This window comes from Malania oleifera, chromosome 10 (genome assembly GCF_029873635.1).
Source record: "Malania oleifera isolate guangnan ecotype guangnan chromosome 10, ASM2987363v1, whole genome shotgun sequence".
Lineage (NCBI taxonomy): Eukaryota > Viridiplantae > Streptophyta > Magnoliopsida > Santalales > Ximeniaceae > Malania > Malania oleifera.
In genome coordinates, this window is record NC_080426.1 from 82,053,895 (window position 1) to 82,071,916 (window position 18,022).

The 18,022-nt window shown below is 37.4% G+C and overlaps 1 protein-coding gene, 1 non-coding gene and 1 pseudogene across 2 annotated transcripts; all 3 read left to right on the forward strand.

Moving 5' to 3' along the window:
- The first annotated feature begins 958 nt into the window (after nt 1–958).
- On the forward strand, nt 959–12,209 carry LOC131166748 (probable pectinesterase/pectinesterase inhibitor 17; annotated as a pseudogene).
- Nucleotides 3,975–4,080, forward strand: LOC131167150 (small nucleolar RNA R71). The gene has a single exon (XR_009140009.1). It is a non-coding gene; the product is annotated as a small nucleolar RNA R71 (small nucleolar RNA).
- Nucleotides 12,210–14,623: 2,414 nt separating the features above from the next.
- Nucleotides 14,624–17,696, forward strand: LOC131166750 (pectinesterase-like). Its single transcript, XM_058125320.1, has 2 exons — nt 14,624–15,530; nt 17,008–17,696. The coding sequence occupies exons 1-2, from the start codon at nt 14,624–14,626 to the stop codon at nt 17,694–17,696; spliced, it is 1,596 nt and encodes a 531-aa protein (XP_057981303.1).
- The last annotated feature ends 326 nt before the right edge of the window (nt 17,697–18,022 follow it).

Genomic DNA, 18,022 nt, shown 5'->3' on the forward strand with positions numbered 1-18,022 from the left:
TAATTTTTCCTAATTTTTGACAGGCCTCACATGCTTTACAAAAATTTTCAACATCTTTAAACATGGTGGGCCAGTAGAGTCCACTTTGTAATATTTTTGAAACAGTTTTCTTAGCAGCAAAGTGGCCTCCACATGTCCCACAATGGCAAAAATGCATCACAGAATTAAATTCATCATCTGGAACACATCTACGCACCAATTGGTCAGAACAATATTTGAACAGGTATGGATTATCAAAATAATAATGTCTTACCTCAGCTAGGAACTTACGCTTGTCCTGGGTGAGCCAATGGTCTGGCATTCGGTCGGTGATGAGATAATTCACAATGTCAGTGAACCATGGTATGCGTGACACAGCAAAGAGACGTTCATCAGGAAAGTCATCATTCAAGGGAGTGGACACCAGTACCTCGGGTAGCTGCAACTGAGAAAGATGGTCAGCTACAATGTTTTCCACACCCTTTTTATCACGTATGGTGATATCAAATTCTTGGAGGAGTAGTATCCACCTGATCAACCTGGGCTTGGCGTCCTTCTTTGCTAATAAATATTTCAAAGCAGAGTGGTCAGTAAAAATAATGACAGGTGCACCAATGACATAAGAGCGAAATTTTTCTAAAGCAAAAACAACAGCTAGCAATTCCTTCTCAGTGGTAGTATAATTTCTCTAAGCATCATTCAAAGTTCGATTGGCATAATAAATAACCGACGGCTTGTTATCAATTCGTTGACCTGGAACAGCACCAAGAGCATAGTCGCTAGGGTCGGTCATGATCTCAAATGGCAAGTCCCACCGAGGAGGTTGCATGTTAGGCGCAATAGTCAAATGTCGCTTTAGTGTTTCAAAGGCCTGTTGATAATCATTAGTCCACAAAAATTCAGTTTCATTTTGCAACAAGGTACATAATGGTTTAGCAATACTATTGAAACCCTCAATAAAACGTTTATAGAAACCGGCATGACCAAGGAAGGAGCAAATATCTCGGACTATCTTAGGGACAGGTAACTGAGAAATCAGCTCTACCTTGGCCCTGTCAACTTCTATACCATGCTCAGAAACCAAATGTCCAAGTACTAAACCACTACGTACCATAAATTGACATTTTTCCCAGTTTAGAAGTAAATTCTTTTCCTCACATCTTTTCAAAATCGCAATTAAATGTGTCAAACAATGATCAAAAGACTTACCGAACACAGAAAAGTCATCCATAAAAATTTCGCACATATCATCTAACATATCAGAGAAAATACTCATCATATAGTGTTGGAAAGTAGCAGGGGCATTGCATAGACCGAATGGCATTCTGCGGAAAGCAAAGGTACCAAAGGGACAACTGAAGGTAGTCTTCTCTTGATCCTCAGGTGCTACGGCAATTTGGTAGTAACCAGAAAATCCATCCAAGAAACAATAAAAAGAATTAGCAGCTACTTTCTCTAATATCTGATCTAGGAAAGGTAACAGGAATTGATCTTTTCGGCAAGCCGAATTCAATTTACGATAATCAATGCACATTCTCCAACCCGTTACTTTCCTAGATGGGATCAATTCTCCATTAGCATTTCAATGACAGTCAAACCAGATTTTTTCGGAACTACCTGTGTTGGGCTTACCCATTTGCTGTCGGAGATTGGATAGATGATGTTAGCAGCTAACAATTTCAGGACTTCATTTTTTACCACCTCTTTCATGGATGGATTCAGCCTCCTTTGTGCATCTCGAACTGGTTTAGTGTCTCCTTCGAGGAAGATGTTATGAGTGCAAATGGAAGGGTCGATACCCTTGATGTCAGCAATAGTCCCTCCAATCGCTCCTCGATGCTCTCGAAGTACCTGCAATAATTTAGTTTTCTATTCATGAGTAAGGTGTGAAGAAATTACCACAGGGAATGTGCCGTCTACTGGACCCAAGAAGGCATATTTCAGCTCGGCAAGCAATGGTTTCAACTTAAGTGTTGGAATTTCTTCTGCGGATGACTTCAGAATCTCTGGTAGGTCAATGGCCTCAAATGTAGGCTTACGCCAACTACTTGTATAACTCACATCAAACATGTGAGGAACACTATTTGGAATCTATTCCTCTGATTCTAGCAATAATTCATCAATCCCTTCAAACTGCGCAAAAAAGTCATTTTCAAGTGCGGCATCGACGTCGAGTACCGACAGTAGTTTTGAAGTGTCTAAGTCATCTATCACATCAACTGCATGAGTATCTGCATCATCACACCCACTTGACATCCTATAAGCATTAAAAACATTCATTTCTAGTGTCATGTTCCCAAATGTGAGCTTCAGGACTCCGCTCCGATAGTTAATCAGGGCGTTTGAAGTAATAAGGAATGGTCGCCCCAAAATGACAGGAGCCTGATATATTGTGGAAACACATATCCAAAACAACAAAATCCATAGGATAGTAAAATTTGTCCACTTGAACCAAAACATCCTCAACAATACCTCATGGTGCCTTTACAGATCTGTCTGCCAACTGTAGCATTATAGTAGTTCTCTTCAATTCACCAAAACCCAGCTGGTCATGTAACGAAGATAGAAGCAGATTCACACTATTCCCAAGGTCAAGTAGAGCTGTCCCAATACGAGATTCACCGATCATGATTGGTATCGTAGGGGACCCAGGATCTCTAAGTTGCTGTGGAGTCTGACTAAGAATCAATGCACTGACCTGCTCAGTTAAGAAAGCCTTTTTCTTCACATTTAATTTCCTTTTTACGGTGCAGAGGTCTTTCAGGAATTTTGCATATGCAGGGATCTGCTGTATGGCATCTAAGAGTGGAATATTGATTTTTACCTGCTTGAATATCTCTCGAATCTCCATATGATACTTGTTCTTTTGTCCAGATGTCAAACACTGAGGGTATGGTACCACAGGTTGGTATTCCTTAACTGGCTCATCCGCTTTATTATTTGACTTTGTTAAACTTAAGCTGGCCTCATCTAATTTTTCTTTTCCTTTATCTGTCTCATTTGTCACCTCAGGTGTCGGCATGGTTGTTTTTTGGTTAGTGGCCATTTTAGGACGGGGAACTTCCTTTCCACTTCGCAAAGTAATAACTGCTTTTGCTGACTCAAACGTATCCCCTGAAACATTGTGCACTGACTGTTGTGGCTGTCTATATACCTAGGGATTAGGCTGAGGCTATGCAAGGAATTTTCCTTTTTCTAGGGTATTAAGCTGTGTACTCATCTTGCTTATGGCATCTTTCAGTTCTCCATTGGTCATAACTTGCATTTGCATGAATTGCTGGAGCATGGTTGCCACCTGCGCTATACTATCATTAGAAGCTTTCTTTACTGGAATGGGGACTAACGCTGGTTGGAATCCTGGTGGTGCGTAGCTCCGAGAAAACTATTGCGGTTGGTACTGCCGTTGAGGAGCTACGACTAGATTGTATGTTGGTTACAGAGGCGGTGCATATGATTGAGGTGCCTGCTGATACCGTGAAGATGATGGACCAGGCTGATCATTTCTCCATTGAAAGTTTGGATGATTCCACCACCCAGGGTTGTAAGTGTTTGAGAGCAGCTGATTCTGCTTCTTGTTAACCCAATTTGCCGATGACACCTGATCAGATCTGCTCTCTTGCAACACAGGTAAGAATTGAAAATCACGAGGTCTGTGGTCTGAAGTCTCACAAATCATGCAAATCTTAGCTTTCGACTTTTCAAATTCCATGAATTCCAATTTCTTAGATAACGTAGCTACAAGGGCCTGTAAGCTAGTGTCCTCTTTAACCTCATATCTGCCCCCGCCACTGATTGCTCGGATAGGTTGGGCAGCTATCGGCACCTGTTCAGGTCGTGCGTTCCACTGCTGGGCACTCTTAGCGAGATAATCTAAAAATGATAAGCCCTCGTCTGGTTCCTTACGGAAGAACATCCCATTGCACATAGACTGGACAAATTGTTTACACATAGGGGTTAAAGTAGTAAAAAAATAGTTCACTAACTTCCATGATTCGAAACCATGGTGTGGGCATATGTTCATCAAGTCCTTGAATCTCTCCCAACACGCCTGGAATGTCTCGCCATCTTTTTGTATGAACTGACTGATCTGCTTCTGTAGGTACTGAGTTCTCTGAAGAGGAAAGAACTTATGTAAGAACTCACACTGCATTTCAGCCCAACTAGTAATAGAGTTAGGGCGCAAAGAATTAAACCAGATTTTTGCCCTGTTTTTCAGAGAAAAGGGAAACAAACGCAGTTTAATGTATTCATCAGTCCCAGCCCTATTAATGAAAGTGGTGCAAACCATCTCAAAGTTTGTTAAGTGTTGGTATGGACTCTCAGAGTCCATCCCGTGAAATTGGGGAATCACAGATAACATGCCATGCTTAATAGTGAAATTCGGTGCATCTTGTGGCAACACAATGCATGAAGGTGTAGATGTGCGTGCAGGCTGTAGAAAATCTTCAAGTGTACGTGGTGCATGTGCAGCCATAGCTTCTTCAAAATAATGGCCAAACAGATTATTCAGCTCAAATTCAGAATCACCCGTAGGATTAACAAGTAAACAGTCAGACTCGGTGCTATGTGTATCCCTACTGGTGCTAGGTGAAAGTCTACACAATCGATTCGAATTATCTTGAACCCAGGGCATCAAACATCACAATCGCCAGCAAAAATCCACTAACACGGCAACAGACAAAATTTTTTCAATTTTTCAATTTTCAATTTTTTTTTATTTTTTTTCTATTTTAAAAAAAGAAAATAAAAAAAATAATTAGGAAAACGCAAAATTCGAAATTAAAACTGGCAATTCCCCGGCAACGGTGCCAAAAACTTGACTCACTCGAAAAATGAGCAGCTCGGAAGCTATCCCAAGTATAGGAGTTACGTCGTGTAATATTAAGCCCAAGGACTAGATCATCTCCTCAGGGAATGCGTTTAATCTCAGATTCTACGTTCTTCCAATTGAAATTAAAAATGCACTGAACTCAGTTCAGATTCGGATTTTTCAAGATAGTTCAATTTCACTTGTGACAAATTAAATGACACGCAATTGAAAACCCTAAACCTAAGAAGCACTCAATTAAAGAACAAACACAAGTACCCTTAAACTAATCAGGCAAGAATCGGGACATGCGTTAACTAAAGACAGTAACTTACGAAATTAAATCATGCAATAATGGAGACTCAATAGACACGACCACACACGGTAAAAACTGAATCTTTAACCAAATAAAAAAATCGAACCAAAATTTAGTTTTAAAAACTTAAACACTACCCAAATATTATAAAAAAACAAACTTTAACAAAGGGAACCTAACTAAATCAAACTGCAGCTAAAAATTAAATCTTATTTTTTTTTTGAAAGAAGGAATAACTAATTTAATAAAAACAAAACAACAAATAAATAAATAAACATAAGAGAAGGAAAAATTGATTGTTGCTGGAATCCTTAATAAAAACTACAATGCTCAATTTAAAATTAAAAGTAGAGAGAAAGAAACAAATAAATAAAGAGAGGGAGATAATGAGAGAAGAGAAAACAGAGAGAGCCTCGCGTCGGCTGGTATTGCTGGAGTGGCCCGACTGTGATGGAGTTACAGGCAGCAGGGAGGATCTCATGTCTGCTGTAACGGCCGAGAGGCCTGCTGGAAATTGGCCGAGACAGAGAAAAATAGAGCAGCAGTAGCTGCTGGTATTGGTGGAATGGATGGCCTCTGCTGGTGTTGCTGGGGCTGTCCTGTATTCTCGGGAGTATCTTCTCGGGTTCTACTGTGTGGTCTCCTCGGGTTCCAGCTAGTGGGGCAGTGGCCGGAGAGCTGTGTTGTGTACTCGAGGCAAAGGCGTGTTGTTGCTGCTGGTATTGGTGGTACTCCAGTGGGTTGAGGAGTGCTGGGGTGGTCCGTGAAGCCGGAGCAGCAGGGAAGGAACAGGGAGAGGGAGAGACTGCAAGAGGTTAAGGAAAACAGGGGAAGAAGGAAAGGGAAATAGAGAAGGAGCAAAGCGGCAATTGAAAGAAAAAAAACAAAACCCAAGAAGAAGAAAAAGAAGAAGAAGAAGAAGAAGAAGAAGAAGAACAGAGGAGAGCCGAGGAGAGGAGAGAAGAGCATTCCCCTAGGAGCTACACTGGAGGAGTTTAAAAAGAAAATACAGAAGCCCTACCCGGATAGCACTGACCCGAATTGGCCATGCATGGCCGAGTCACATCAAATATTCATTCAAATATATTTTTTATTTTCTCATTTTATTTATTCTCTGTTCGTCGCAGATCTGACTCTTTTGGAGCCCTTATCTCACAAAACTCAAAACACAAAAGTTGTAGATAATCGTTTGCTCTTTCTCTAGAAATTTGAATCGTCTCAATCGGACCTCGGACAGAAAATTTATGCATGAAATACGAACAGGTGTTGGTTTTGGTTCCCGGGAATTTTCCTACGATAAAAAATTACCAAAACTTCATAAATAGTGCAATAAAGTTCAAGAATGATGATTTTGGCACTTTATTAAAATATTGGACAATTTTGGACATTAAATTAAAAATATAAACCGTAAAGCCTAGGTTGAGATGCCCAATTACGCAGTTTTGACGCGTAATCAAGAAGTTCCTTACAAGCCCTGCATATATCATGTCTTCATTGCAAAAATCCTTGAACACTAGTGTACTTAGCTCCACTATCTTACTTAGGGAACTCTCTCTTGGTTTTGTACACTACCTTAGCCACAAGTTACACCTGGGAAACATCTCCAACTTGTGGCACATGAGGTACCCCTAGGCCTTTCGTGATAAACTGACGAAGTACCCATGTCCAACCTTTGATGCTATCCTCATCGGTACCCAAACATTAATAACAACATAGTTAAGAACAACCCCCATTTTTTGTGGGGGTGTGTTACATAAAACAATGTTATCTGACTCAGAACTCTGAGCTACATCTCCACCTACAGTTGTGTTACCCACAGTGTATAAAGATTCTCAGCTGTCCTCTGTCCCTTCATCACCATCAAGATGCCTTCACACACCATCATTTTCCCACCTTCAGACTTGTAACTATACCTATTACAATCCAAAGTGCCCAATGATATCGCATTCTTCCATAGATTAAGTACATGCCTTACACCACATAACGTCCTTACCACACCATCATACATCTTGATCTTGATATCCCTTATTTTGAAAACTTTGCAAGCCACATTGTTTCCCATTAGAACGAAACTAGAACTCACTAGTGAACATGGATTTGTTGGGCATTATGTGAAAAGAACATCCCAAGTCTAAGATTCAAGAATCCGTGAGGCATTCTGAACCTGATGAAACTGAAAGAATCTCACAATCAGTGCTCCCTAAGTCCCGTTCTTCCACTACATTAACATATTTTGGTGAACCCTTTTAAGTTTTTTCTTTCCCCTTCTCCCATTCTAGAAATTCTGATTTTATGTGCCCTAGTTTCCCATACTTAAAACAGTGGATGCCTTTTCTCCTTCTGAACTACAATTGAGTTTATTACAACTCAATTTACTCTAAGACTTGCCTTTCTCACGATCCTAATTACCCTTTACCACAAGCCCTTCACTATATGAACCCTTATTGCTGGCCTTCTTCCTCTTATGGAACCCCAAAAATGCACTCGTGATGTCCTCTAACTCCAGGGTTTATTTCCCCCAAATCAGTGTCATAACCAGATTCTTGTATATAGGTGACGTAGGTAGGGAATTCAGTAGCATTAACACTTTGTCCTCTTCCTCGAACTTCACTTCAACTCTCCCCAAATCACTAATGATCTAATTAAATGTGTTGATGTGTTGAGTCAAGTCCAAACCCTCTGTCATCTTAAGCCAATATAATTTTTCTTAAGACACAACTTGTTCATCAATGACTTGGACATGTACCAGCGCTCTAATTTCAGTCAAACCGCTGCCAGCGATTCCTTATTTATGATGTGATACAATAATTCATCGACCAAACATAACCTGATAATGGACATAGCTCTCACTTCCAACTCCTTCCAACTTGTGTTGCGCATGCCTTCCGACTTTTTTTTGTATAAACCCTTCACCATCCCTTGTTGCACTAGCAAATCCTTCACCCTTATCTACCAAAACCGGATATTCATCATTCCATCGAACATACTAACCTCGAACCTTGCAGAACAAATCCTAGCTATTGCGAACCAATAGCTCTGATACCAATTATTGTACAACTTGGCACTTCTATACCAATTGTTGGTTCCAAGTGTGCACAGAGGAAGACCTCACATCAACTTGCACGAAACAATCAATGGAACAAGCAAAGCAAACACTTGAGGAATAACTATACTAAACAAGGAATCACTTAACAATGACTATCAACTGAAAGCAATAACCAAAGACGCAAGAATTTATGCGATTTGGTAATTTGCCTACGTCCATGGGAGTAGCGACCGTTTTTCACTATCTCCATGTGAAGCTTACAAAGCTTATCTAACTAGGGTAACATAATAATAATTATATACTAATCTAATGCATATATAATATTTCTAGTATATCGTAAACACTTCTATAGTGATCCCCCGTAGGAAATTCCTCCAAAAACTTCAAATCTTTTAATCTCTGATTTGAAAATCTGTGACGTCTATGAGCCTAACTATTGATGGTTTCAAGCCAAGAAGAATATCCTACAGCACTGCCTGAAACCGTCCCTCAAACTTGCCATCTAGAAAACCTCTCTTTTGTTCCTTGCTTCATGGTGCTTTCCCCGGTGCATGTGTTCCACTCAGAATATAAGCCATATCTCCAACAAAAATAATATAACCCACTTGTACTTTCTAAAGCTTCTCCACAATTAACTTAATTTACATTAATTCCTTACAATATGCATCTCAGTTTCTATATATCTCGAGTTTATTGGGGCAAGAAATAATATTTGGGTCCTATATTTTTCTTCTTATCACTATGTATCGATTGACTTTTATTAATTTGGTGATCAAGAAAGTATCAAATGGGACTTATCCTTAACCCGTGATCACTACATCATGGGATTTATTGGGAATAAAAGCATTTTATAGTATCTATCCTCATTGCATATACAAGTCACGTGTATAACCATGTTCTTTTTTTTTTTTTCAATTTTTTTGGGTCAATTATAATACTAATCTACCTTGATCACATGTATGGAGTTGCATTGCAAAAGACAAATAACTATTTTCTATAACGATAATTCCACCATGCGCATGTTTATAACTTTCTAATAAAAAATATGCACGTGAGCAGTTGGAAAACATGTACATATGAGTAACTATGTGTTAATTGTGAACCAACACATGTTCTCATCACTTTAAACAACTCTGGGCATATAAACAATAATTCAACACATGATTTCAAGACCCAATAAGTAGACTTAATAATCAAAGTATCACCAATGTTGACAAACAATGCCCTTCTTACATACAAACACTATTGGCATGCGTGTCAACATTATAGTAAATTTGGATTTAAAGTATATAACTAGGATATCTTTTTCAAAGAAAGGTCGTCAAATATGCTTCAGTGTACATGTATATATAAAAAGTTGTTATTAAATTGATGCAAACCCTAGCCTCGAGATATAGAATCCATCTTGAATTATAAATGGCACATCAACCAATATTTGTAACACTCACGGTACTTATTATATGTATACTTTTTTCTCAACACAAACCTTCTTCTAGCAATAGTCTAGCTAATGCAAACCATGGTGCAGCCAAACCCCATTCCCCCAAGTTTGTGGGCAGTCCCTTAGCGGTCATCCTAACTCTGGTATTCTTGAGCAAAAGTTTGATTTTCTAAAGTTGGCACTACAATTGGCTTTGGACGGCTCTTTCTATGCCCAGAGCATCATTGATTCACTAGGCTCCAAATGCAACTGCAATATGGAAATAGCTTCTTGGCTTGATTGTGGCAAAATCTACGACTACACTGTCTCGCGCCTTAATAAAACAATTCACACCACAAAATGCACCTGGGGAGATTCACAAATGTGGCTTAGCACTGCTCTTACCAACCTTGAAACCTGTCGAGCAGGGTTTGTGGTGCTCGGGGTTATCAACCGCATATTGCCCTTAATGTTAATTGATAGTGTGGGGATCTTCATTCGCAATGCTTTGGCTCTCAACAAGTTACTGTCATCAAAATTTGAAGTACAAGTCTCTAATAGGTATGAAGATGATGGTTTTCCTGATTGGATGAAACCCAACGACCAAAAGCTCTTATGAACACCTTCTTCATCCCTAGCTTCTCAAGCGAATTTGGTGGTGGAAAAAGATGGGTTGGGAAATTACCATACGATAGGGGAAGCGATCATTAATGCAACATCAAAGTGGTGAGGGAGTAGAAGATTTGTGATTTTGGTGAAGGAAGGGACATATGATGAAAAAGTTGAGATAGGAAACAAGTTGAACAATATAATGTTGGTAAGGGATGGTATTGGCAAAACTATAATCATTGATAGCAGGAGTGTACAATGCGGCTATACAACATTCAACACATCTACTGTATGTGAGTAACTTTGTGCCTAGCTAGGTTCTACTTCTTTTATTTTTATTTTCTTTTTATATTAGTTAACACGCTTATCAGGCATAGATTATGCAGTGTCACAGACGCCCAAAATAGGACTCAAGTGCGGGCCGTGTGACACTTATTCAGAGCTCTCCCTCGACGAGTCATCCAATAGTCACACGTTCACATCTACAAGAACGAGTACTGGATAAGTTTCAATATCCATGAGAAACTAGGAACGATAGGATATCACATAAGAAAAGACACTCATATATACGGAATAGTACTAAAGTAATAAGATATATCACAATACAAACATCAAAAAACCATAATGAAAAAGACTACTTATATTATATTAATCCAAGAGAATATCCATAGAAATGTTAACACAAACCATGAGAGATTTATTAGAAATCCATGGAGAATACATTTAGTGCCGTCTCTCTCGCCCCCATTTACCCCATTTCAAAATTTGTTTCATCTCTTCTACGATTTCAACCTTAGACTTTTAATATGTTTACATATATATATATATATATATATATATATGTGTGTGTGTGTGTGTGTGTGTGTGTGTGTGTGTGTGTGTGTGTGTATGAGCATATACAAAGGGAGATGGGGACTGGTATAGATATTTTGTAAAAGAATTGTGTTTTGGCCTCTTACAATATCTTAAAAGAATCTCATTGTGGCGTACAAAGTTTAGTAATTTAAAATAATTTTATAATTATTCCAAGGCTTTTAGCATTTTATATATCCATTTGGTAAATTAGTAACGACACAAAAAAATAATAATAAAATAATAATTAACTAATATTGTAGTTATTTTGTTTGAACATATTTTTATTTTACCATAATTTATTCCTTCATTTTTTTTTTTTATGATTAGCTCATTTATCTATTTGCAAACTATAATTAACAAATTTAATATATAAGAACAACTGTTTTTAAATATTTTATCTATTTCAATTTTATGTATATTTTGTATTTATTAGCATTATTTTTTATTTTTTAATTATTGAGAACCCAGGGTAGCAGGAATCCTTTGAACCCTTTCTATGAACATTATATTTTTTATTTTTTATTTTTGCCATGAATTTTTAGTGACTCGTTATAAATAATGCTTGTGATTAATAAAATTGAAGATAAATTTTGAATAAAATAAATAGATAAATTAAAATTTTCAAGTTTACTTTATCAAAACCTCTCAAGAAAATAATTGTAATATATTGGAAAATTCAACATGGGATCTTTTTTTGAGGATCCTCACGCAAAGTAACTAACTTTCCCTTGTTTGAACTTTGAAATTAATTACCTTTTTGCTTAAATTTGTTTTCATTTTTTTTCCTCAGTACCATTCCCCAATGTCAAAAAGTTTCTTTCAAGGTCATTTAAAAAAAGAAAAAAAAGAAAAAGAAAACTAGTGTTGTATATGGTGGTTCCCCCCCCCCCTCTTGTTTTTAAACATTTTTTATTGTTCACCAACAACTTCTTTAACTTTAGATTAATCAATTAAATAATATTTATTTATAAATTTTGAATTTGTGGCTATTAATGGCGATGGATTCCTAAGTCGAGGCATAACATATCAGAACACCGCCAGAGCAATCAATAAGCGGGCCGTAGCAGTCCTTTCCTTATTTGATTTTTCAGCATTCTACGAGTGTAGCTTTGAAGGGTACCAAGATACTTTGTACATCCATTCTGAAAACTTTGCAGGCCGCATTGTTTCCCATTAGAACGAAACTAGAACTCACCAATCTATGAATAGTGAACATGGATTTGTTGGGCGTTATGTGAAAAGAACATCCCGAGTCTAAGATTCAAGAATCCGTGTGACATTTTGAACCTGATGAAGGTGAAAGAATCTTACAATCAGTGCTCCCTGAGTCCCCTTCTTCCACTACATCAACATATTTTGACAAAACCTTTTAAGTTTTTTCTTTCCCCTTCTCTCATTCTAGAAATTCTGATTTTATGTGCCCTAGTTTTCCACACTTAAAATAGCGGATGCCCTTCCTCCTTCTGGGCTACAATTGAGTTTATTACAACTCAAACTGCTCTAGGACTTGCCTTTCTCACGATCTTGATTACCCTTTACCACAAGCCCTTCACTATATGAACCCTCATTGCTAGCCTTCTTCCTCTAATGGAACGCCATAAATGCACTCGTGATGTCCTCTAACTCAAGGGTTTCCTTCCCCCAAATCAGTGTCATAACTAGATTCTTGTATATAGGTGACGTAGGTAGGGAATTCAGTAGCATTAACACTTTGTCCTCTTCCTCAAACTTCACTTCAACTCTCTCTAGACCACTAATGATCTAATTAAATGTGTTGATGTGCTAAGTCAAGTTCAAACCCTCTGTCATCTTAAGCCAATATAATTTTTTTTTAAGACACAACTTGTTCATCAATGACTTGGACATGTACCGGCACTCTAGTTTCAGCCAAACCGCTGCCAGTGATTCCTTATCCATGATGTGATACAATAATTCATCGGCCAAACATAACCTGATAGTGGACATAGATCTTGCTCCCAACTCCTTCCAACTTGTGTTGTGCATGCCTTCCAGCTTTTTTCAGTATAAACCCTTCACCATCCCTTGTTGCATAAGCAAATCCTTCACCCTCATTTTCCCAAATCGGATATTCGTCGTTCCATCGAACTTACTAACCTCGAACCTAGTAGAAAAAATCTCAGCTATTGCGGACCAATAGCTCTGATACCAATTATTGTACAACTTGGCACCTCTATACCAATTGTCGGTTCCACGTGTGCACAGCAGAAGACCTCACACCAACTTTCATGAAACAATCAATGGAACAAGCAAAGCAAACACTTGAGGATTAACTATACTAAATAAGCAATCACTTAACAATGACTATCAACTAAAAGCAATAACCAATGACGCAAGAATTTACACGGTTCGGTAATTTGCCTACGTCCATGGGAGTAGCGACTATTTTTCACTATCTCCATGTGAAGCTCACAAAGCTTATCTAAATAGGGTAACATAATAATGATTATATACTAATCTAATGTGTATATAATATTTCTAGTATATCGTAAACACTTCTATAGCGATCCCCCGTAGGAAATTCCTCCCAAAACTCCCAATCTTTTGATCTCTGATTTCAAAATCCGTGACGTCCGCGAGCCTAACCGTGAATGGTTTGAAGCCAAGAAGAATATCCTACGGCACTGCCTGAAACCATCCCTCAAACCTGCCATCTAGAAAACCTCTCTTTTGTTCCTTGCTTCATGGTGCTTTCCCCGGTGCTTGTGTTCAACTCAGAATATAAGCCATATCTCCAACAAAAATAATATAACCCACTTGCATTTTCTAAAGCTTCTCCATAATTAACTCAATTTACATTAATCCCTTATAATATGCATCTCGGTCTCTATATATCTTGAGTTTATTGGGGCAAGAAATAGCATTTGGGTCCTTTATTTTTCTTCTTATCACTATGTATCAATTGACTTTTATTAATTTGGTGATCAAGAAAGTATCAAATGGGACTTATCCTCAACCCGTGATCACTACATCATGGAATTTATTGGGAATAAAAGCATTTTATAGTATCTATCCTCATTGCATATACAAGTAACGTGTATAACCATGTTCTTTTTTTATTTTTTTCTTTCAATTTTCTTGGTCAATTATAATACTAATCTACCTTGATCACATGTATGGAGTTGCATTGCAAAATCCAAATAACTATTTTCTATAACGATAATTCCACCATGAGCATATTTATAACTTTCTATTATAAAATAAGCATGTGAGCAATTGGAAAACATGTACATATGAGTAACTATGTGTTAATTGTGAACCAAAACATGTTCTCATCACTTTGAACAACTCTGAGCATATAAACAATAATTCTACACACGATTTCAAGACCTAATAAGTAGACTTTATAGTCAAAGTATCACCAATGTTGACAAACAATGCCCTTCTTACATACGAACACTATTGGCATGCGTGTCAACATTATAGTAAATTTGAATTTGAAGTGTATAAGTGGGATATCTTTTTCAAAAAAAGGTCGTCAAATATGCTTCAACATACATGTATATATAAGAAGTTGTTATCTAGTTGATACAAACCCCAGCCTTAGGATATAGAATCCATCTTGAATTAGAAATGGCATATCAACCAGTATTTGTAACACTCACAGTACTTATTATACATATACTTTTTTCTCAACAAAAACCTGCTTCTGGCAAGAGTTTAGTTAATGCAAACCAGTGGTGTAACCAAACCCCTTTCCCCCAAGTTTGTGAGCAGTCACTTAGCGGTCATCCTAACTCTGGTATTGTGGATCAAAAGTCTGATTTTCTAAAGTTGGCACTACAACTGGCTTTGGACGGCGCTCTCCGTGCCCAAAGCACCGTTGATTCACTAGGCTCCAAATGCAACGGCAATAAGGAAAAAGCTGCTTGGCTTGATTGTGGCAAACTCTACGACTACACTATCTTGCGCCTTAACAAAACAATTCACACCACAAAATGCACCTGGGGAGATTCACAAACGTGGCTTAGCACTGCTCTTACCAACCTCGAAACCTGTCGAGCAGGGTTTGTGGAGCTCGGGGTTATCAACCACATATTGCCCTTAATGTTAATTGACAGCGTGGGAATCTTCATTCGCAATGCTTTGGCTCTCAACAAGTTACTGTCATCAAAATTCGAAGTAGAAGTGTCTAATAGGTATGAAGACGATGGTTTTCCTGATTGGGTGAAACCCAGCGACCAAAAGCTCTTACAACAACCTTCTTCATCCCTAGCTTCTCAAGCGAATTTGGTGGTGGCAAAAGATGGGTCGGGAAATTACAAAACGATAGGGGAAGCGATCATTAATGCAGCATCAAAGTGGTCAGGAAGTGGAAGATTTGTGATTTTGGTGAAGGAAGGTACATATGATGAAAAAGTTGAGATAGGAAACAACTTGAACAATGTAATGTTGGTAGGGGATGGTATTGGAAAAACTATAATCACTGGTAGTAGGAGTGTCCAAGGCGGCTATACGACATTCAACTCATCTACTGTATGTGAGTAACTTTGTGCCTTGCTAGGTTCTACTTTTATTTTTATTTTATTTTTATATTAGATAAGAGGCTTATCAGGCATAGATCATGCAGTGTCACAGACCACCAAAATAGGATTCATGTGCGGGCCATGTGATACTCGTTCAGAGCTCTCCCTCGACGAGTCATCCAATAGTCACACGTTCACATCTACAAGCACGCGTACTGGATAAGTTTCAATATCCATGAGAAACTAGGAACGATAGGATATCACACAAGCAAAGATGGAATAGTACTAAAGTAATAAGATATATCACAATCCAAACATCAAAACACCATAATGAAAAAGACTACTTATATTATATTAATCCAAGAGAATATCCATAAAAACGTTAACACAAACCATCAAAGATTCATTACAAAATCCATGGAGAATACATTTAGAGCAGTCTCTCTCGCCCCCATTTACCCCATTTCAAAATTTGTTTCATCTCTTCTACGATTTCAACCTTAGACTTTTAATATGTTTACAAATATATATATATATAAATGAGCATAGACAAAGGGAGATGGGGACTGGTATAGATATTTTGTAAAAGAATTGTGTTTGGCCTCAATATCTTAAAAGAATCCCATTGTGGTGTACAAAGTTTAGTAATTTAAAATAATTTTATAATTATTCCAAGGCTTTTAGCATTTCATATATTGATTTGGAAAATTAGTGACGACACAAAAAAATAATAATTAACTAATATTGTAATTATTTTGTTTGAACATCTTTTTATTTTACCATAATTTATTCCTTTATTATTTTTTTTTATGATTAGCTCATTTATCTATTTGCAAACTATAATTAAAAAATTTAATATATAAGAACAACTGTTTTTAAATATTTTATCTATTTCAATTTTATGTATATTTTGTATTTGTTAACATTATTTTTTATTTTTTTAATTATTGAGAACCCAGTGTAGCAGGATTCCTTTGAACTCTTTCTATGAAAATTATATTTTTTACTTTTTATTTTTGCCATGAATTTTTAGTAACTCATGACTCATTATAAATAATGCTTGTGATTAATAAAATTGAAGATAAAATTTGTATAAAATAAATAGATAAATTAAAATTTTCAAGTTTACTTTATCAAAACCTCTCAAGAAAATAATTGTAATCCATTAGAAAATTCAACACGGGATCCTTTTTTGAGGATCCTCACACAAAGTAACTAACTTTCTCTTGTTTGAACTTTGAAATTAATTACTTTTTACTTAAATTTTTTTTCATTTTTTTCCTCAGTACCATTCCCCAATGTCAAAAGTTTCTTTCAAGGTCATTTAAAAAAAAAAAAGAAAAAGAAAACTAGTGCTGCATATGGTGGTTCCCCCCCCCCCCCCCCCAACCCCCCTCTTGTTTTTAAACATTTTTTATTGTTCACCGACAACTTCTTTAACTTTAGATTAATCAATTAAATAATTTTTATTTATAAATTTTGAATTTTTAGCTATTAATGGCGATGGATTCCTAAGTCGAGGCATAACATATCGGAACACTGCCGGAGCAATCAATCAGCAAGCTGTAGCAGTCCTTTCCTTATCTGATCTTTCAGCATTCTACGAGTGTAGCTTTGAAGGGTACCAAGATACTTTGTACGTCCATTCTGGAAGACAGTTTTTCAGGGAATGTGATATTTATGGAACTGTGGACTTCATATTTGGAAATGCTGCAGTAGTATTCCAAAAGTGTAACATCTATGCAAGAAAGCCCATTCACAATATGAATGTGGTGACAGCCCAAGGGAGGACTGACCCTAACCAGAACACTGGAATCTCCATTCACAATTCTAAAGTCATTGCTGCTCCTGAGCTTAAGGCTGTTCAGAGCGACACTATTCCTACATACCTTGGAAGGCCATGGCAGAAGTACTCGCGAACAGTCTTTATCGTTAGTTACCTGGATAATCTGATAGATCCGGCAGGGTGGAAAGAATGGGATGGCAACTTTGCTCTTGACACCTTGTATTATGGAGAGTATGGTAACACAGGAGATGGGGCATCCACCAAGAACAGAGTGACATGGTCTGGCTATCATGTTCTCAATGCTGCTGATGCTTCCAAATTCACCGTTGAAACTTTTATTTCTGGAAGTGATTGGTTGCCATCCACTGGCGTGCCTTTTGATCTAGGCCTTTGATATATATTTATGTGTGTGTGTGTATGCGCGCGCGTGTTGATCTATGTGGACGTGTTGATCTATGTGGTCTACCATTTGCACAATGAATAACTTGTCCTTATTTTGATCATCAGAAAAGTTGTCATCGGTTTGGCTTTTTTTTCCTTTTCTTTTTTTTTTTGGGAGTGCAGGTGGGTAAAACGCTTGTCATGAATTCATATTTCATGATAATAAACTAAGTTATGTTGGGATGTTTAGAGTTGGAGGCTTTGATTTAGATTGGGAGGTCTCAATTCTAAATCCTTTGTTTGGAAACATAACTTCAGTTTTAAATTTAGATTCCAAGT